The 19,820-nt window shown below is 44.8% G+C and overlaps 2 protein-coding genes across 10 annotated transcripts; one reads left to right on the forward strand and one right to left on the reverse strand.

Moving 5' to 3' along the window:
• Positions 1-848: 848 nt before the first annotated feature.
• Positions 849-12,534, reverse strand: LOC117750184 (sentrin-specific protease 7-like). Of its 7 annotated transcripts, none has more exons than XM_034561227.1 (23): positions 12,148-12,534; positions 11,238-11,326; positions 10,371-10,436; positions 10,179-10,279; positions 8,791-9,027; positions 8,135-8,259; positions 7,598-7,743; positions 6,787-7,108; positions 6,401-6,585; positions 5,698-5,820; positions 5,570-5,603; positions 4,968-5,198; positions 4,433-4,869; positions 4,056-4,183; positions 3,518-3,634; positions 3,285-3,401; positions 2,640-2,735; positions 2,356-2,537; positions 2,177-2,223; positions 2,032-2,075; positions 1,411-1,479; positions 1,186-1,336; positions 849-1,041 (listed from the first exon to the last, which is right to left on the reverse strand). In XM_034561227.1, exons 2-23 carry the CDS (start codon positions 11,292-11,294, stop codon positions 904-906), a joined length of 3,153 nt encoding a protein of 1,050 aa, XP_034417118.1. In that variant the 5' UTR covers positions 11,295-11,326; positions 12,148-12,534; the 3' UTR covers positions 849-903. The 7 variants fall into 7 exon arrangements, with proteins under 7 accessions (XP_034417118.1, XP_034417116.1, XP_034417114.1 ...); XM_034561225.1 differs by having other exon boundaries at positions 6,787-7,105; positions 7,598-7,758; XM_034561223.1 differs by having other exon boundaries at positions 7,598-7,758.
• Positions 12,349-17,992, forward strand: ftcdnl1 (formiminotransferase cyclodeaminase N-terminal like 1). 3 transcript variants are annotated; one of them, XM_034561231.1, is made up of 7 exons: positions 12,349-13,013; positions 13,125-13,197; positions 13,759-13,898; positions 14,154-14,249; positions 14,733-14,888; positions 15,923-16,111; positions 16,822-17,992. In XM_034561231.1, the coding sequence occupies exons 3-7, from the start codon at positions 13,784-13,786 to the stop codon at positions 17,244-17,246; spliced, it is 981 nt and encodes a 326-aa protein (XP_034417122.1). In that variant the 5' UTR covers positions 12,349-13,013; positions 13,125-13,197; positions 13,759-13,783; the 3' UTR covers positions 17,247-17,992. The 3 variants fall into 3 exon arrangements, with proteins under 3 accessions (XP_034417122.1, XP_034417123.1, XP_034417124.1); XM_034561232.1 differs by having other exon boundaries at positions 13,780-13,898; XM_034561233.1 differs by lacking the exon at positions 13,125-13,197 and having other exon boundaries at positions 13,780-13,898.
• The last annotated feature ends 1,828 nt before the right edge of the window (positions 17,993-19,820 follow it).

A 19,820-nucleotide genomic window follows, 5' to 3' on the forward strand; every position in this document is an offset into this window, starting at 1 on the left:
ATACTAATTAAAATGTCTTAAGACGACAATCAGAACTATGATACAGGAATATGCTTTGTGCAAACTAACAACAAACAGGAGCCCGTATTGATAGTCTCACCCCCCCAATTTGGTCTAATTTGGCCAATTTCATGAAGGCAAAGTTGAACCATTAGGGAGTTCACGGTGGTATGAATAGTCGCATACTAACAGCTTCATGTGCAGAGAGGGGATGATGATGATGATAGTTGGTTTTCACCTGTAGAGAGATGTGTGTTTCCTGTCTCGCACTGAGAGGCTCACAAGAAAACACTGAGGGAGGCACTGAGTGACTGAAAAGGTTTTTTCTTCTTCTTCTTCTTCTTTTATCACGTATTCCAAAAAAAAAAAAAAAAGGGACAAAAGGATGCGAGTTAAATGACGGGATTCCAGGCTTCAAGTCACACATTGGGGGAAAATGTATGTTTATGCTTATGCCCGTGTTCATCCAGTGACGGTGGAACCTATGCAAAGAACGCAGAACCGGTTGGATTAGAAAACCCACGGCGGACTAAACGTGACTTCAAAAATGTACAACAAATGTCAGCAGAGAGAGTCAGACTTGCTGTACAATCCAGGCTTTGCTGTTGTTTACACTATGATTTCTACATACATACAAAATAAATACAAATAATTGCTTTTATAAAAAAATCGCAGCATAAAAACAAATCAGTAAAAAGTCAAAAAGGGGTGTGGAAACATGTTCATGTCTGGATGTGATCTAGCGTAAAAACAGAAGATACGTCAGAGGTGTAAATGTTTTGTTCAAGTTGATGTGCGACACAATAACAGCATCTAAATGTCTAGGAAATCCTTTTTTTGCTTCAATACGTGTCCGACGGGGGAGTGGCGACGCACTAATCAGCAGAGTCAGCTTCATCCGTCTCATCCGTCCGCGCCGCGGTTTTGATCTCGGTTTAGGTTAAGCACCAGATCCCGGACCTGGTCTCGTTTCCTCCGCACCTGCTGCCGTGGAAACCATTGTTGTAGGTGTAGAGGGAGATCAAAGTGCACCACGGGGTCCTGAGAGCAGAATTAAAGTCCCCCCATTAGTGCACAAAGCCTTAAAGCACGTTAATGCCCCGCTGAGCTTTAATCACAAATGTGTTGCTGATCCAATATCACGTTTAAACCAGTCAGACAAACAGAGGCCGGCGGGTCCTTCACCTTCAAAAAACTCTCCACGTATTGCAGCAGGTAGAGCCCGCAGTCGCTGCTGTTGTCTTGGAGGGGAACTTTGCAGTGGGAGCTTTGCATCTGATCGAGACTGAAGTCCCTCGACGAACCGCGGCGGACCTCCCACTCCGACTGCAAGTACCTGAGGGGGCGAACGCACGTCATCTCCCCATCCGTGTACAACACACACACACACACACACACACGTGTACTTACTCCCGTAAGAGTTTGAAGACTCGCTCGTGAAGAGAAAGTTTGAGGGAATCCATGATGAGAATGCACGGCCTGCAGAACAGAGAAGGGGGGGGGGGGCACATCGGTCATTTGATGGGCAGTGTGTACACAAGCGAGAGCACCGAGAACATTTAGTAACCGTACGCGTGTATAAAAAGATAAACCTCCAAGACACAGTGCAGACTCTAAATATATCTGAACGTAGAACATTTAGTAACTGTACGCGTATATAAATACATAATAAACCTCCGAGACTCTAAATACATGTGTAAATAACCATCACAATCCTTTTCAAACAGAGTGCTTTACATTTAAAAAGAAACGACTGTATAGGCATGAACATTAACATAAATATACAAACACACGCAACCACACAGCGATACAAACCTGTATTTTATTATGTACGAGTCTGTGAAGAACTGCAGTGTTGACACATTTTCTATTTAGAGTGCTCTGTAGATGCATCGAAGCCAACGGTAAAACAAATCATGCAATATAGTAAACATGAAACATCGCAATGTTTTTAACAATTGTGCAAACAATAACTGGGGAGAAGCTGGTGAAATACGACACCCGGCAGCAGAATAACGTTACTCTGCTCACCTCTTGCACACAGTTTTCTTCTGGAAGGTTTGCTCCGTGCAGTTCTACAAACAAAAGGAAAACAAAGAAAGCATAAAGACTCAGGAGACTCCGAGGAACAATTTATAAATCAAAAGGAAATATGTTATTCCTAGTCTAGTCTTACCACTGGACCGGGCAACAGGTCTTTAGTGGAGTCTCCTTGAGGCTTTTCTAGAAACACAAGAGCCCAACCGTGAACATAGGAGTCACAACGTAACACAAACAACATAAACAACTGTCCACCAGAAACACAGGATAGCTGCAAAGACGAGCCATCGTCCGGCATCGTTTGGTCAAAGCTACCCGTCTCCGTGTCCGAGCGGTCGCCGTGGTTTAACGTAGGCGGGGTCTCCGAGTTGTCTTTCGGGCTTTCAGACCCCTCAGCCACCTCTGGTTCCTGCCACTTGCCGTTGGGACCACTCCAGGTCTCAGACGTTGGCTCGTCCAGTCCGGGGAAGCAGATGAGAACTAAATACCAATGAGCCCTAAAACAGACAATGGTACGTATTGTGATATACAAAAAAAAATACAAAAAAATACACACATTCTGTACAATACAACCTTCATCACGATGTATTTACACTCACTCCTGATTGACGGGGACAAACAGGAAGTCCTTTTTGAAGATGTCAACATGGCGTGTCCATGTCTTTACCCGGTGGTGTCGCCTCTGCCTCTGACAGCTGGGGGGAGGGGGAGGGAGGGGGGGCACACACACAAATTCAAAAACTAACAAGACCCTTGAGAGTCCTGCTGGGTTGCTCCCATACTGGCTCCATATACTGGGACTGGACCTCTGAATATAAAACACACTTTAGAGTTTTTGGGAGTTCTTGAGTGATTCTCCATTTAACGCCCAAAATATGAAGTTGAAGGCTTTACTAAGCCGAAAGCTTATGAAAGCATAGAGCATCTTTCTGTATTTATTCATTGAGATGCTTGTGTTGATTTTAAAGTCTTCAAAAGTCCTGATGACACAAGTATGTCGTATCATGCCAGTACAAGAAATGGAAACGCCAAAAATATGCAAATTGATATGCAAAACAATCATTAACACCATTTAAGTGTTTCAGATGCCTTGCAGCAATAAATAAAAACACAAAGATCAGAAATGCTTTGCCATCGTCAGGCTGTGGCTATTCCCTGGAAGCGGCGCAGATCCATCCACATACACAATAAAAGTAAATTAAAAAATTTAAAAAAAAGGCACATCGTCGGCAGGCACTACGCACGAGTCGTTGGCGACGCCCTCGCTGGCGTTGTCCCGCCGCGTCAGCTGCTTGTAGAAGAAGCTGCTGAAGATGTGCGTGCGCTCGGCCACGGCGGCGGAGGCGTTCAGGAGGAGGTACCTGGTTCACAAACACATCGGTTCAAAGAGGTGAATCTCGTCCCCCCGGGGGGGGGGAAATGTTTTTTTTTTTTTGCGAAAGGAACAAAAAAAATAAATAAAAAAAGTATTACTCACTTGAGGTAAAAGTCGATGATGACGTCGTTTAGGAAGTGCCCGGTGTCGAGGCAGCGCAGGTCCTCCATGGTGACGGTTATTCCTCCTTTCAATGGAGGGGGGGGGAACTGGATCAACCTGAGCAGAGGTGGAAGCAAGAAGAATGAGCCGGTTCACAGTGGCAGTAGATATGACTGATGTCCGTGCACATGTGAAACCAACCAATTTTGGTGGGGATGCATTGATCTAGTGGTATTATTATTATTATTATTAAGCAGATCTGGTATTAGCCCCGACATCAAGTACAGATGCTTCATTAAGGCCATCAGTTACATGCATTCAGTGGGTCTCGGTTTCAGTGTTTCCTGGTCTCCTACTTACCTCACATAAACACGTTCCATAGGTTTAAGTTTTAAATTTGGCCTGGTTACAGATCAGTTTTACGTATTATGTAAATACAGCGATTTTTGAGGCGTCGGGATCCGGAGAGAAAACGGTATTTTTGAAACGACAATTGGCCGCACGAGAAGCTGCGTACGTGACGATGGAGGTTACTTGCCTGCGAGCCAGACCTTGATGTTTAAATTTAGTCATGCTGGTGTGCGGTTTACACAGGGACACGGAGTAGGATCCCTTGGTTCTACGATGGCACAGTGTGTATACGGGAGCGGGCTCCAGCTTTTTTACCTGTGGGAGGAAATTCACATCATAGGAGCAACGTGTGATAATTTAACCACCGACAGTGTGAACACGTGGTTCCCAATCGGGGGGGGGGTCAGATAACACGTCCGAGGAGATGACCGACAGTTATGATGCATTTTCTTAAGACTTTAATCTCATCTTTGCAATTCTTTTAGATTTAACTGGCCCACGATCGGTAATAATATGCACAAGGGAGATACCGCTTTGTTTTAAAAAAGGCCAAAAACAACTCACCTGAGGCCGATGCTGGAGCTCCTTCTCTTTCTGATCCTCCTCTGGTTGGAGTCGTGTCCCGGCGTCTTGCCCCGTCTCCAGCTCGCTCCCCTTCGGTGACTCGACCTCCGGCTGGACGCGAGGCGTGGCGTTATCGTCCGTACCGCAATGTGAACCGTCCTGGTCCGAGTCGGGGTTGGAGTCCGTGGCCTCCAGGCCGAGCAGAGACAACAGGTGAGAGTCCAGTCCGGTTCTTCTGATCAGCTCCACGCTGTCGTCCAGAGAAAGAACCGGAGAGTGGAAGTCCTCCAAGCAACCGACTGCGTCGGCGTCGTGGAGGAATGTTTCCCGCGTCAGACTGTTGAGACAGTCGATGTCCAGGAGGGAGCGTAACAAAGCGCCCTCCATTCCCTCCACAGGATGCCTCAGCGTCAGCAGAATGAAGGGGCTCACCTTGCCTGTTCAAAAAAAAAATTTAAAAAGAAAAACACCACGCCGTTAATATGCAATCAAAACGACACGGAGTGATTGCAACCGGAATGCTTTCGCGTCTCACCACAGCTGGCGTTTCCGCCTCGTTTGACGCTCAGCTTCAGCAGTTCTCGCCGCACAGCAGCCGCGGCGCTTTCCGACACGCAAAACAGAAGGACGGCGACGGGGTAAGGACCCTCCTCGTCGTCCTGAAAGTGAAGCGCCCGGTCCTCCAGCTCCTGACGTTCCCACACACTGTACCTCCGCAGGTCTTTACGGTCCAGGATTAAAACCACCTCCACCTGTTCGTCGGCATCTGGGGGAGAAACGAGGCGGTGAGGCTCGGTTTAGCAGCTCCCGTTGTTGGTGGCAAATAAACACACACACACACGCATAAAAACAAGGAAACGCCTCACATTTCCCCCTCCTCCGAAATACTTTCCATCAACTTCAAAACCCAAAGAAAAAAAAAAAAGGATCATGTGACGTATTGTGTTTAAACACACCACGAAGTCAACGTCAAATCTCAAGAAATTACCACTTTAGGGGAGATTTCACTGGCTCAGAAAGTGAAACTTGAGGGTCTAATCCAGGACACCACACACACACACACACACACACACACACACACACACACACACACACTTTACTTTAGTGTATCGATGCCATCGTTTAAAACAACATTACCTGTCAGTGGGATGATGATTTGTTGGTCTGCTATCTGTGAAAAGAAGCATTAAACACGGTATTACACCGTCTGCCCTGAAATGTGATATGAATGCTGAGTTTATGTCGTGTGTGTGTATATGGTTTACCATGATGTCTCCATTGGCTCTCCCTTGGTAACCTCCACAGTGCAGCGTGGAGAAGGAGTAGTCTATACTGGGGATGGAGGACATTTCCATTGGACCGGGAAGATCCACAACTACACGCAACACCTGCGACACACGAACACACTCGGTTTAAAGAGAATGTTGCAAAACACACAATAAATAACTGTACAATAAACCTCCAAAAACTACAATGACATCGAGCTGTAAGGTCAAACAATATAGTTCAAAAACAATGTACAGTTTAAGCTACTGTGTGTAGGTTTTGAAAACGTCCTCACTTTGGCACCACCTAGTGGTAGGAACAAGAATGACACTGTAGTTGACAGCAACGCATGCTGCAACACCCCTCTCAATAATGCCTTGTTAGCCTGAGAGGGATTCAAAATGTTTATACGACTTATAAGAAGTAAAGATACGTTTGTCAGAGAAGGGAAGTTAGTACGTTAGTTAGTCGTATATGAAGCTCAAGCTTCTGTGACTGCAGGTCTCTCTACAACATGCTTTTTCATACACGGCTGAATATTAAAACAATAAGGGGGCTTCGTCCGGCAAAGAGAGAGGCATTTTAGTCAAGAAAGGTATAGGTGCCCCGATCATGTTTAGAGATCCCTTTCTGCTCTGTTCTTAGAGTCAGACTTTAGGACTAAGTTGTAATAATCATAACGCAGGAGCACATTCTGCCAACCTGTATGTCGTCTATATCAGAAGCTTCTTGCCGTTTGGCCACAGCTTCCTGCAGGGACTGCGTCTGTATCACTGCGTCTCCCACGGCGACCAGTGCATCGGATGCTGGGTCACCACTCTCCTCCTCCTCCTCCTCCTCCTCCTCCTCCTCCTCCTCTTCCTCTTCGTCATCACTGGACAGCACAACTTTTTTTTTTTTTTTAAAGAAGAAAAAAAAACACACAAAAATGAAATTTGATCATGCACGAGCCAGTTTTAGATACAGCTGGCAGAAGTTCAGGTGATTCGTTTTATGAACTGATGAAAAAAAGGCTCAAACACACAACCTTTAAAAAAAGAACGCAGGTATTATGTGTAGAAGAGCTCATCCGGCGTTGTTGTACTCACTGGGTTCAGAGGGGCTGGCTGTAGTTGCGTTGTCCTGGTTAGACGATGGACTTCTTCCGGCGGCGCTAACAGAGTCTCCGGCCTCCAAATTAAGGACCGCAACCTCCGTTTGATCATCTGCTCCCACCGTGAACTGCACGATGGATCGGTCCTGGCTCTCCGAATCTCCGTCTTCTCCGCTTTCTTCCAGACAAACCCGCGTCGGTGCCCGTCCTCCGTCCCTTCTGTCTTCTCCCGTGAGGCGAAGCACGCTCTCGCGGTGGCGTTTGGGGCTGCCGGTCCCATTGCACTGGGACCCCGCGTCCTTCATTTTCCTCTTCTTCTGTGGGAAGGGGGGACAACAACAACAGAGAAGGCGGCAGCTGAAATGAGGCGTCAGTTCATGGACTGGTGTGAAAAGATAAAATTACTGATATCAAGAAAGAAAGTTTGTTCTCAGATCTCACACAGGCTGGTGGGTTTTAAATGAACAGCACCACTGAATGCCCACGTACCACATTGTTCACACGTGGGCATGTAAAGCTTTCAGCTGGATATTCATAATTTCATCCACTTTCTGTGGCTTTTAAATTTTTTTTTTTTTTAAATTAATTTCAGAGTTGTGTTAGAGTGTCATGGAAATGTTAATAAGCACTCAAATGGATTCAGAGGCTTATCCAAGACATGATGAAGATGTGAAGAAATGCAATCCGTCTTAACATAACGATGTGCGCGCCTGGTAATGTATTTTAAGCCCCTTTGTGGTAACGTTTCAATGAAGTGGACTCCTTGGCTGCACAGCGAGTTCTCTGCGGCGCTGCCCGCCACTCACCAAACTGGGTTGTTGTTCTTCTTCTTCTTCTTCCTCTTCTTCCTCCTCCTCCTCTTCTTCTTCTTCTGGACCACTCAACCGGTCCTCGATGCTGGCCGGGGGGAACTCATCACAACTTCCTGTATCCGCGGCAGGCTCCCAGCTCACTGACAACCCACAATCTGTATGAGACATGCTGATCAACCTATCGGACTCAAATATAAAACACAGGCAGCACCGACGACCCCGACCGCTACGACTATAACGAGAAAATAGTAAAAGAAACGTGCTTATCGAGGGGGAAAAGCTGAGCAAATTACTACTGCTATAACGTTTAGCAACTGTTTATTTACTCTGGATGCAGGGCCAGGACTATCAATACATCTTTCCCATGGGAAGAACCCTTAAAAAAAAAAAAAAAAGTCAGGGAAAAGCAGGAAAATGTAAGGACAGAAGTGATAAAGTCAAAGCTTCGACATTAGAATAAGCCAGTGAAAGACAATGGTCATGAAGAGCACATCAGCAACTGTGTGCCTGAAGGCCTTCGTGTTTACACACCTACAACTTCAGCGAATTTGAAGTTGTCTCCGTTGTCCTTTCCTATTATCACCTCTTCAATGTCTTTGTTTTCTTCTACGTCCACTTCATCGTCAACATTTTGAGAACTTCTCCTGAGTCTTGACCTTGAAGAAAAGAATGAAAGGGAGTTAACACGTTGGTTCCGATCACGCTGTGGGGCAAATAAATGGCATTATTTACCTGTATTTTAGTTATTCTTATTTTTTTCGCTTTTAGAATGTTATAATTATGTTTTGTAAAGTGAATATCACGAAAAGCGCTATATAAATTAAATGCATTATTATTATTATTATTATTATTGAGCAAAAAGGTACGCAAAGTAGTGCAAAGTCCCGGGAACTTAACATACAAAAGAGATTTACCTCATCGCGAAAATAGAAATGCAGAAACACACATATTGAAACTATTAACCATATTGAAGCTTTCCGTGAGGTATTATTTCAAATTATATTTAAAAAAATTTTTTTTTTTAAAAACACCACGTTTTCCTTCCAGGAAAAGAAAAGAAAAAAAAAAAATCCGAGAGCCAAACGATTCGGCCCGGCGAAGCCAAACTCAAATTTTTTCCCCCCCGTTTCCAATCTTTAAAGACACGAATACAAAACGTATTTCCTTAAAAATGCCAGACTTCCTACCAATGAGCGGGCGAAGAGGTCGTCTCCCGGTTGCATTTAGGGGTCACGCTCGTGTTCTCCTCCTTCTGTCTGGACCTCGTGTCTTTGCAGGTCGCGGGCTCCTCTGCGGATCGAGCGCTCTCCCTCCGTGGACTCGACACTCCGTTGTCCAGAGCCCGACTCTGTTTCATCCTTTCGATGTACGCCTTTCCCAGTTCCGTCTCGAGGACGTCGGTCAGGACCAGGCAGGGCTTCCGCCTACGGGGGATGAAACACAGGAGCGGGTTATTCGCCACCTTCCTAGAGCAAAAGTATTCAAGGTCCTCTTAACTTAGAGCTGTTCTACCATCGCGGGTCAGACATCGTGTTTACCAGAAGATCCAGAGGGAGGGGTGGAGATGGGCCGTGTGTGCAGTCGTGATAAGCTCGGCCTTGAGTCACGGTGCTCATGAGCAACGTGTACGTTTAATTAAAAAGATTAACACTGCTGTAAATCATTACAATAAGACTATATTATTAGTATTTTCAGGGCGAGAGCCCCATCTTGTGAAAGTACACGAAACTGCAATGAACCATACAGAGCCTTTGTTGCATTTTATACCTCTCTCTCTCTACTAATAACTTGCCAATACATGTACAATAGAAAAAGAAAATCAAAAAAATTTTTTTTAAAAGATCATGAAATAATGAAAATAAGACAAATCAATTTGGAAACATTGGAAACAATTTAAATTACGACGCAAGATATGAATAAATAGTCGAAGGTTAACATTCTCAAATGTAGTGGCAAAAATACAAGTTTCAAGACCCTGATTTAGAGGAGATTTAGTGGCATCTAGCAGTGAGGCTTGCCGGTTGGAATCCATTAAAACTATTTGACCCTTCATGAACACTCCCGTGTCCAAACATTAGCCGGAGTCATCTCTACTTCTGTGTCAGGGTCTCGTTAATGGTTCGAGATCGAAGCTTCGACGGGAACACTGAACGTTCCTGACTGATTCTGGCCTCTTCTGTCGAAGTGTCCTTGAGCAAGACACTAAATGTTTTGTTTGGTCTAAAACAGAGTAATTGTCTTCAATATATACGATGACGATCCTGATTAGTCGAGGGGGTCTAGTGTAGTCCAGGGTCCTAGTCTGACGGTAGTCCAGTGTTAACATTTGGGTAGCAGCTGAACGTAGATTATGTTAACCCAGAGTTATGATGATTAAGTTGCTATAGGAAATGTGTTTAAACATGTTGCAGTTTTAGACAAATAGGCGCAAACATATCAGCTAATCTTTCTGCACTGTAGCGAAGCAGGAAGTGAGTTTTGAAACGTAACAGATTGAACAGTTTAGTGGAGGCAACACAATGTGTTGGTTTTAACTTAAAGGCCGAACGACGACGAGGTGTTTTATTCCGCTTACCTGGCCATTTCCGATGTTGCGTGATCAACCAGCATGGCTCCATTGATATGCTGTGAACTCCGATGTCTGCGTTTGCAATCTGCAAATGCAGTCCAGGAAACCTGCCGAAGGAATAATCCACCATTACCATATTATCACCGGGACATTTGTTCATGCGGTCACACAGAGGACAAAAGAAAGGTATCGCTGTACCTGTCTTTCTAACTTTCCACACTGTGATGAAAGACACGGCACGGAGATTTGGAGCGGGTTTTCCATCTAAAATTCACAGGGCAGTTAGTTACCATGCAAGCAAAATCGTGTGTGTGTGTATGTGTAAAATACAGCAATCGCAAATGAGCGACGCTCGAGACTACGGGTGGATTTTTTTTGGCTGAGCTCTTTCTGGGTCGCGTCATGGAGACGACGTCAAGCCCAGAGCCCTCGTTGAAGTTGCTCATGTCGAGAACGTGACCCACGGAGGGCTCGGGGCTAAAGGGCAGAGCTGAAGCCTCTGCAGGCCGCATCACACACGGGTTTAGAGCCGGACGCCGCTGGAGACAGCTGCCTCCTTTAGGAGGAAACGTGACTTTGAGGTGCGTCTACACAGAGGGATGAGGACCGCAGACCGAAGCATGTGTGCAAAGTCAAAACAAGGCCTAGAAACAGCATATGTGGACATTTGTTTTTTTATAGAAAAAACATGTCTGAGACAGACATGGCAAAGCAAATGTGCTGCTTTAATAAAAAAAATCTGTATTATACATTATTATTTATCTTTGTAGTGGGTTTTATTTATTTTTTTTAGAAGCTTCCCAATTGTAAGGATTTGCTCATTATCGGTCTTGAGTAACTGTAAATGGAACTTCTTTTTTTTTTTTTAAAGTCTGCTGGTCACACAAAACAAGCAATTTAACGAACAAAGCTTTTACCGACGTTAAACTTTCTTTTCACAACGAGCTTGTGATCAACGCAAGAACGGCACGATATGATGGCAGCCACACAGAACGCGTCCCTTCAGTGTCTTGCCAAAAGCGTACACGGTTACATGCATGTCGTGAAAACATGGGTCACACATACCCGGTTATCCTTGTCAACATTAAAGGGAATAGTTAAGGCTCTTCTTCGCTCCATCATGGTTCACAATTTGGTAAGACGCAGAAGGAACACTGCAAGAAAAACATACAACAAAATATACATTGTTAGGAATGTCCAGAACTGCATAAAATGGCATCCATTCTCTAAGCGATAACCAGGATATTGCTTTTTCGCCTATTCAAACTAGGTGGCTTAATCAATTAGCATTAAAGATAACGATATAGAAATAGCCAATCTTCTCGCAGATGTTCTCGTGAGACAAGTTCATAATCAGTTAAAAGGGCCGAACAGTAACTTTAACAACATGTTAAATCAATGATATGAAGATATATATATACATATATACACATACACACACACATATATGTCTGTGTGTGTGTATGTATGTATATATATATATATATATATGTATGTGTGTGTATATATATATATATATATATATATATATATATATATATATATATATACACACACATACATATATATACACACACATATATGTCTGTGTGTGTATGTATGTATATATATATATATATATATATCTTTACCATTTAACGTTGCATGTTGTTTATATTATCTTGGCATGTTTCATTCATAATAAAAAAACTGCTGCTTACACTGGAAGACTTCCGACTATGTATTAAGAACGCAAAATAAAATACATTAAAAGCTAATTTACAGTTAACTTTACAACTGTATTTGCACACATGCGTGACGCTAACGTTACCCGTTCAAAACAGCCCCCGTAACGACCACCTGTTATCACCGTTTGGTAATTGTAGACACTGAAGTCTTTAATCTGGCGCTAGCATTAGTCGACTGGACTAGCTTGTTAGCGCTAGGCTACATTATCTATGATGCTAGTGCTAAACGCAGCGGAGATAAAGCTTACCCGAGGCCGGGGCTTCACTCGGTGTCAACGGGGAATGGAAGCAGTATGGACACAACTATTTCCAAGCCGAGGTTTCCAACGGCACCTTACAAACACTGTGGAGACACATTTGGCTGGCCTCAATTCACTTGACTGCACAGGGCGCTCAAATGCTACTTTGGCAACATCCGGTCAGCACCGGAAGTGCTTTGCTGGAAACAGCGACGATTAACAAAGAGGTTATGGTTTGTTCACCGGGGAATTAGTTACAACAATGTATTGATTATACCATCCAGATATTATAATTAACTAAGCAATAGCTCGGCTTAGCGAATAGGTTGACTCCGATACTACGAGGTACAGCTCTGATACAGTAACCAGAGCTGCCAGGAAGCCATTAGCACTTTAGCTCCAGAGACGGTAGTCCTTTGTACTTCCGTGTTCGTCAGTGAAGCACACCAGGAAAGATAAAGACATTTAATTAAATAGATCCAGAAACGACATTTTTGGATAGATATGAGAAAAATGCCAACGTGAGCATTGCAGGCATTATACAGATAAAACAAATACATGAAAATATTACATTAATACTAATATATATATAGACTTTATTCATCCCCAGGGGGAAATGTTGTTGTAGCAGCAGAGAATAACAATTCACAAAATCTGTACAAAAAAACGACTAAGCACTCAAAAAAATGAATCATTTACATAATTGCAAACAGTTTCCAGTAGGTTGGAAACAGGAGGGAGCCATCTTGTACTTATTCTCTCCTCTTTGTCTACACGTGCTGATTGGCAGTCGCTGAACTGAAGCGCTCTGTTATTGTTGTTGTTTACGTAAAGCACTTGCGCTCAATGCCGGAAGATAATTGAACGTAACGCAAGTATGCCATTCTTTATGGACCCGTGTTTAGGCGCAACTGCATGTTGTTGACTGTTGCAGGCCGATGTCAGCTTTCTGCCTCGTGGACTTTGAACACCTTCTGTATCTACAGACAGTCAGCACTGACGTGGAGAGTTTCATAATTCCCTCTGGCTGCACTGGGCGACTTTATTAAACTACTTCAGGTACATTATTCAACTGTAGATTCAGTCTAGAGACTCTTGAGAACAGAGTTGCCCTTTAGTTTATTTTTTTTTGGAGCTGCTCTTGTCATCATGATAAACTTTGCATACTTGACAATTTTGTCACAGGCAAAAACAAGTATGTTGTTGTTGTTCCCTTAGTAAAGGTCAGAACCACAAGCCGTCTGCAGATGGCATCATAATTAAAAACATTTATTAAAACATTTTTCAATTTGGACTGGACAGTTGACATTCAGCAGTTTTTTAAATTAATAGTAGTAGCCATGTATTTATCAAATAACTCACCCAAATTAACTCTCAAATAGACAAAACAACAGTTTAATTCAAAGGAGCATCAAAAACAAAAAAATGGGGGAAAAATTCAATTCAACAGCAGATAATTTCAAATGCTAAGATTATAACAATATCACAAGTTACCCACACCTGTAGAAGCAAACCTTCTTAATGTGACGCTTATTAATTTAACTTTTCATTTCTAAAGTATGGTTAACGAAGGCATTATCTTGGCTTCATTCGGGTATATTGTTTCATCTCTGGCTTCAGTGAACGGTCCCGTTTCTCTAGAAACATGGCCTCCAGTTCCTTCGGCAGTAGACTGGTGGCTTGTCTTCTCAATGTCTCCGAGGCTCGCAGGAAAGACCTGGTGGAGAGCGTGGCCAAGGCCGCCTTATACGACAAGGAAGGCAAGTGCAACTTAACGTTTTAATCGCTTGGAATCAACGAGTCTGGGGATAATTATTACTAATAACGTTAATTTGGTAAAGAATAACTCAACCGTTTATTCACGAGCTATGTTACAACCCCAAGGTACATTTACTTTACTCAGAAGACTTTATTTCTCAACATTTACTTCCCCACCTGCACTCCATGATGCGGCTGGACATGGCGTCTGGTCTCACCGCAAAACATCATTTTTACCTGGGTTGATCACACGCCAGGTGTTAGACGAGAGGGGACGGCGGTGCTGAACATCTTTAATGACCGAGACTACAACCGTTCCGTCATCACCATCGTGGCCAGTGTCGACTCCATCGGTAAGTATGCAAACCTTTTTACAAAGGTGATGAGGTGTGGTGGTTTTTTTTACGTTCCTTCTCCTGCTCCAGAGGGAAGGATGGAGTCGGCTACTTGCTTGCTGCAGCACTACAGGGATTTAGTCCTCGTCCCCTGCTCTGCAATCCTCTGAGACGGGGAGAGGGGGGAGTGAAATCCTTTAATAAGCTTTGTCAGGGATTTAAACACAAAAAGAAAAAATCAGGATGAACATTTCTCTGGCAAAGATCACAGTGGAAAAAAGTGTCTCTTATTGAATGCTTATCCCGAACACGGCCTTCTGACAATGCAGCCAAAGTTGTCGAGGGTTTACAGTTATTTGTCCTACACACACACACACACACACACACACACTCCAAAAGGCACAACTTTAAATAGAAAATGGTGTTCAGTTAAATGCCCTCACCCGTCACGTTGACAGTACGTTTGATGCGTTGTCATGTCATTTGTTTTTCATACTCAAGGGGAGGCGGTTCTGTCTGCGTGCGAGAAAGCGTGCGTGCTGATCGACATGGGCGCCCACAAAGGGGTCCACCCATGCATGGGCGCCGTCGACCTCATACCCATCTACCCCCTGGGCGAGGAGGTGGGAGTGGAGGACTGTGCTAAAGAGGCTCGGGGTGAGATGCCATTTGTTGTCGTGCATGTGTGAGAGTGCACTCAGACGCTTTAGTTGTTGTGCTATATTGTCTCTTGTTCATTAGCTTTCGGGGCACAGCCGTTGTTTGGCCTTCAAATGAGGTTGTGTTTACCCCCCCCCCCCTCAGATAAACCCTGTTAGCTCTGAACTGTTAGCACCCGTAGCAATTAGCCGCCGGCCTGCCGTCACCATGTTGAGAGCCGTTAAGAGGCAATCTAAATCCTCCCGATTTCGGATCCTTCACGTTTGAACATATTGTTTGTCATTTTAAATGCCTGAGGAAAATGTCCTCTGACTTCATGCGTTTTCACTTCCTGCATAATGTCATCTGCTCTAATTGTTTTAGCCTTGGCGGCTCGCCAGATTGTCACGGGATGCGTTTCGGGTCCAAAAATAGTTTCGCCCCCATGGACTTCCATCGGAAAAGAGATGTCTCTAAGCCAAGCGGATCATTTTGAGCTACATCGGCCTCCCAGTCCGAACACTTGAAAAGCTCTTATTTACATCATCAGGTCTTAAAAGTTTCTAATGCACTAAACAAGCCGAATCCAGAGTTCTTTTAATATCCCCGTTCGTGGGAATGAGACCATTCTCACGACTTAACCCCTCCAAACGCCAAGCCGATTGTGTGAACGTGCTCAAATGGAACAAACATCCAGGCGTGACTCATGCAATAGATTTGAAATCGCAATTAGGTGGGCAATCGTCGTTCCATCCCGTAATGAGCTCTAGAGAAATGTGCCCACCGGCTGACGAGGTGACATCTTTAGCTTCCCGTGCCGTTGATTAGTTTCACAGTTTGCCACCATGTGTCTCGCTGATAATAAGCAGTGGCCCGGCACGTGCGCCAGCATGCCTGACGTATGCTAATCTGCGCGGTGTGATAATTGAATGATAATTGGCTAACGAGCGCCGCATTCATGCGTGCGCGTAACGAGCCGAACTCCGTGCGCGCGTGATGGCGTGCGCTCCATTCGTCCGGTGTGACTAACGTGTCTGCGCTTCTTGGCTCAGCCGTGGCTCGGGGACTCACGGAGCGGGTCCGGGGCACCAGCGCTTTCCTGTTCGGCTGGGCAGACTCCCCCCGTCGGCGGGGGCTGGCGCAGAGGAGGAAGGAGGTGGGCTGGTTCGAGAAGACGCCAGACTTGCGGCTAATCAGGCCCGACGTGGGGCCGCGGCCTCGGAAACCATTCGGTCTCACAGGTGAGCCCCGAGCTGGCAGTTGGCGTCGGATACATTTTGATGAATGCCTGAGCCTTTTGAGGGAGGTTAGAATGTCTCTTTGCCAGGATTATATGAAGGTATATGCAGCTGACTAAATTAATTTGATAAATTGTCGTGCCCGCATGCTTTCCAAGCGTACGGACTTGACAGTTGACGTGCCCTGCCGTGATTGGACATTGAAAAAGAGAAGACGTGTCAACACAGCCGATGTCAACAGGATGAACCAATCTGCTGTCAACTCCTTATCACGGCTGTGCTGCCGTTCTAAAGTTCAGCCGAGGCGAAATACGAAGCTCCGGAAGTCTGAGTTTGTCGAATCAAAAGGGCATTGTCCAAAATTACAGTTTCTATTACGAAAAATCTCTCTTTTTGTATCTGCGGACAGTTTCCTGACCCAGCTGCGGGTTGAGGGATATATTGCGATCCACATTAGCTTCGGCTGAACTTTAGGATGATTTTTTTTTTTTGCACATGGTGGTGACTGCCAATTCTTTATGGAGTAGTCACACTAGCACACTAGAGAGTCATCACGTCAATCGCTCATTCCTCTGCGGTTGTTTTTCTGCCATAGCAAAAAGCCGACGGCCTGACAGTCAAATCCAGGAATGCACTTCCTGAAGCGGAGCAGAAGAAGACGTGTTTAGGTTGTTTTTTTTCCTCTGTGTTCTGATTATTTTTTTGTGCCGCAGGTGTCGGGGCCAGTCCGTACGTCACGAACTGCAACGTCACCATCGACACCCGGGACATGGCGGTGGGACGCGGCGTCGCCGCGGCCCTCAGGGAGTCGACCCCGGGGGGACTGCCCGGGGTTCAGGTGCTGGCCTTGCCGCACCAGGGCGCCGTGGAAATCGCCTGTAATGTGGAGAGCGTGAGATGGAGCCCGACCGCAGGTGAACCGTGGCCGCGTTTCAGCATCGACGGCCAGCCGTACTGTCACGTCCCGGCGTCCCTCATCACGAGGAGGGTCGCGGAGCTGGCGGGGAGGGAGGGGGTTGGCGTCAAGGGCACCGCGCTGGTGGGGTTCACCCCCCGAGAGTGCAGGGGCCTGGCAGAGTTCGCACTGTCTCGAGGGATTGCCGAGTTCTGGAAGGAACGGGGAAGGATCCGTATGTGAGAATGAAGCCGGTGAAACCTCACGTGAAAGAACCTCGTCTTTGTTTTGTTGTCACTTTAATTACCATGACGATTGACCTCCTGTTGAGGCCGGACTTCTCTGTCACCCTGTCAACAACAGTGGCATATTTACTACTCATCTTTTAGTCAATAAGTATTTAATTAGTACGCAAAAGAAAAAGTGGGTTTCTCATTTCTAACAAACTGTTGCTAGCTAGTTGGATCAGTTAGCTAATTAACTAGCCGCTATGTCAGGTGACAACTCGTCTTATTTTTAAATGACTGTCGACAATCTGTATTATGCACATACGTTATATATGATTCTAAAAAAAACGGGTTTAAGCTTTTTCTCGCGCACAAAATGTATCGCGCTCAACAGTTACAGCTAACTTCTATATCCCAACAGTCGTACATGAGACCGACAACAGGTACGATTCATCCTTTCGTGTTTTATTTTGAGCATGTCAAATTCAAAATGATATGCGCTTTGATTTTGGAGGTGATGCTGATGCCGGTTAGTTAGATGTTAACATTTAAAGCATTTAAAGTTAGAGCAGGCCAACACAACGTCGAACCCATTTCACTCACATCACGTTATTTCCTCATAGATTCATATCACCTGACATCCGATCCAACGTCACTAACATCGACATCCAATCCAATGGCTGCATTTGAAGAGATTCCACTGTTTTTGATGAGCAACTGTGTTCAGAATATAACAATAATAAAAATAATGTATTAATTAAACCTTTTTATCCTGGTGTTATATTCATGAGGGCGGTGTCAAAGTTTCCCACAACCACTAAAACTTCCTATTCTGACACTTGCACTAAGAGGGATTTGGGGTTTTATTTCAGAACGTCTTCTCTACCCAACCAAGACCTAAACCATAAAACCCACCATGTTGTCCTCCACAGTGTGCGTGTGCGTGTGTGTGTGTGTGTGTGTGTGTCTTTTCCTGTGTGGAACAAATGGAACACTTATGTTTACTGATGAGTCTGTGTTGATGAGTTGTTCCCCATCATTTTCCACCGGCAGCCTTGCATGCATGACTCTGTGGGAGAGTCACCATCTGTGTGTGTGTGTGTGTGTGTGTGTGTGTGTGTGTGTGTGTGTGTGTGTGTGTGTGTGTGTGTGTGTGTGTGAGAAACAGCTATTTTTATCATGGACTGAAATCCTTCCAGAAACATCCAGCGCTTTGGCGTCATGTTGTGTAAATGTACCATCTTGAGCCCCCACGTTTCTTAAATGCGTATTTACATATATTTATAGTTGCTTTACCATTTAGTCAAGCATCTTGTGAAGTCTATAAACACTGCGAGCTCGTGATTGCACATGATTAACAATTTAATAACGTCGAGGGCAATTTGGCCAGAGGACAGGTCAGGAATTAACTGGGGCGAGATGATTCCACTCATTTCTTGCATAAGGCCAGAATAATGCACTGAATAGCAGCGCATTCATGGAGCAAAGACGTATGGTTTTGAGTCACTAGAATGATAACCTGAGCTATATGGATGGGGCACAAAGGCAAAAGTCAGACTCAAGTTTGAAAAGCAAACAAATCCTGATGTTTAATTTGTTGCCATATGTTCAGGACATCAGTGATTCCAGAGCCAATAAACTGCCTAATCTGCTAATCTGTTCATCTTTACGCACCAGCAAAATCCTCCAGTTAGATTAACATGCATTGGCATCAAATGTCTGAATTTACAATGCTTTACACATAATGCTGTGTGCTCGTTTTCATTTTTCTCGGGCATTTTAAGTTACATAAAGTTTCCCTTTTGAGGCAAAAGCCGTGCAATTTCCGTCAATGCGTGCGCTGAATAAGCTCTCTTACTGCGTGAACATTCACCTCTTTGTGTGTCATCCAGCTGAGGCTCTTAGTCGCACAAGCAACGCAGCCATGCAGCTTCATCTCATGCATACATACACAACTCTCCCCCTCCCTATCTCTCTCTCACACACACAGACATACATCCTTTCTCTCTCCTCTCTGCTGTCTTCCTCTCTCTTCTGCATCTAGACACACGTTGCAAACGCATTTACTCTATGGCTGACACACACACACACACACACACACACACACACACACACACACACACACACACACACACTCTCAGCCTGCCAGGCTTGGGTGCATCAAGGCCTAATCTAGGTCACAGCATAAACCCAGAGGTATCCTGTCTCCACAAACACACACACACACACACACACACACACACACACACAAACACACGTATGCGCACACGTTTAAAAAACAATTTGCAAGCGAAATCGTGTCTCGGATATAAAATCCATTTTTGACTCGACTAATTTTCCCTCTCACGGTGAAAAAAAGTGTTTGATTCTCTTCTCTTTTTTTCCCAGGGAAAAGAAGACTATAAATACAATCAGTGAATTTCTATTTTTCTATTTTCACCCATTTCCATCTCCTTCCCCCCTCCCTGCGAAGCGAGCTCGTTGGCTGTGTGACTAAGTCAAGGCCATCATTTCCATGATTAAGTGCACTTCCTCCAGCAGTTAATATTCATTTAAAAAACACTCCCCCCCCCCCCCTGAAGCCCAATTC

The sequence above is a fragment of the Cyclopterus lumpus genome, chromosome 21 (assembly GCF_009769545.1).
Source record: "Cyclopterus lumpus isolate fCycLum1 chromosome 21, fCycLum1.pri, whole genome shotgun sequence".
NCBI lineage: Eukaryota > Metazoa > Chordata > Actinopteri > Perciformes > Cyclopteridae > Cyclopterus > Cyclopterus lumpus.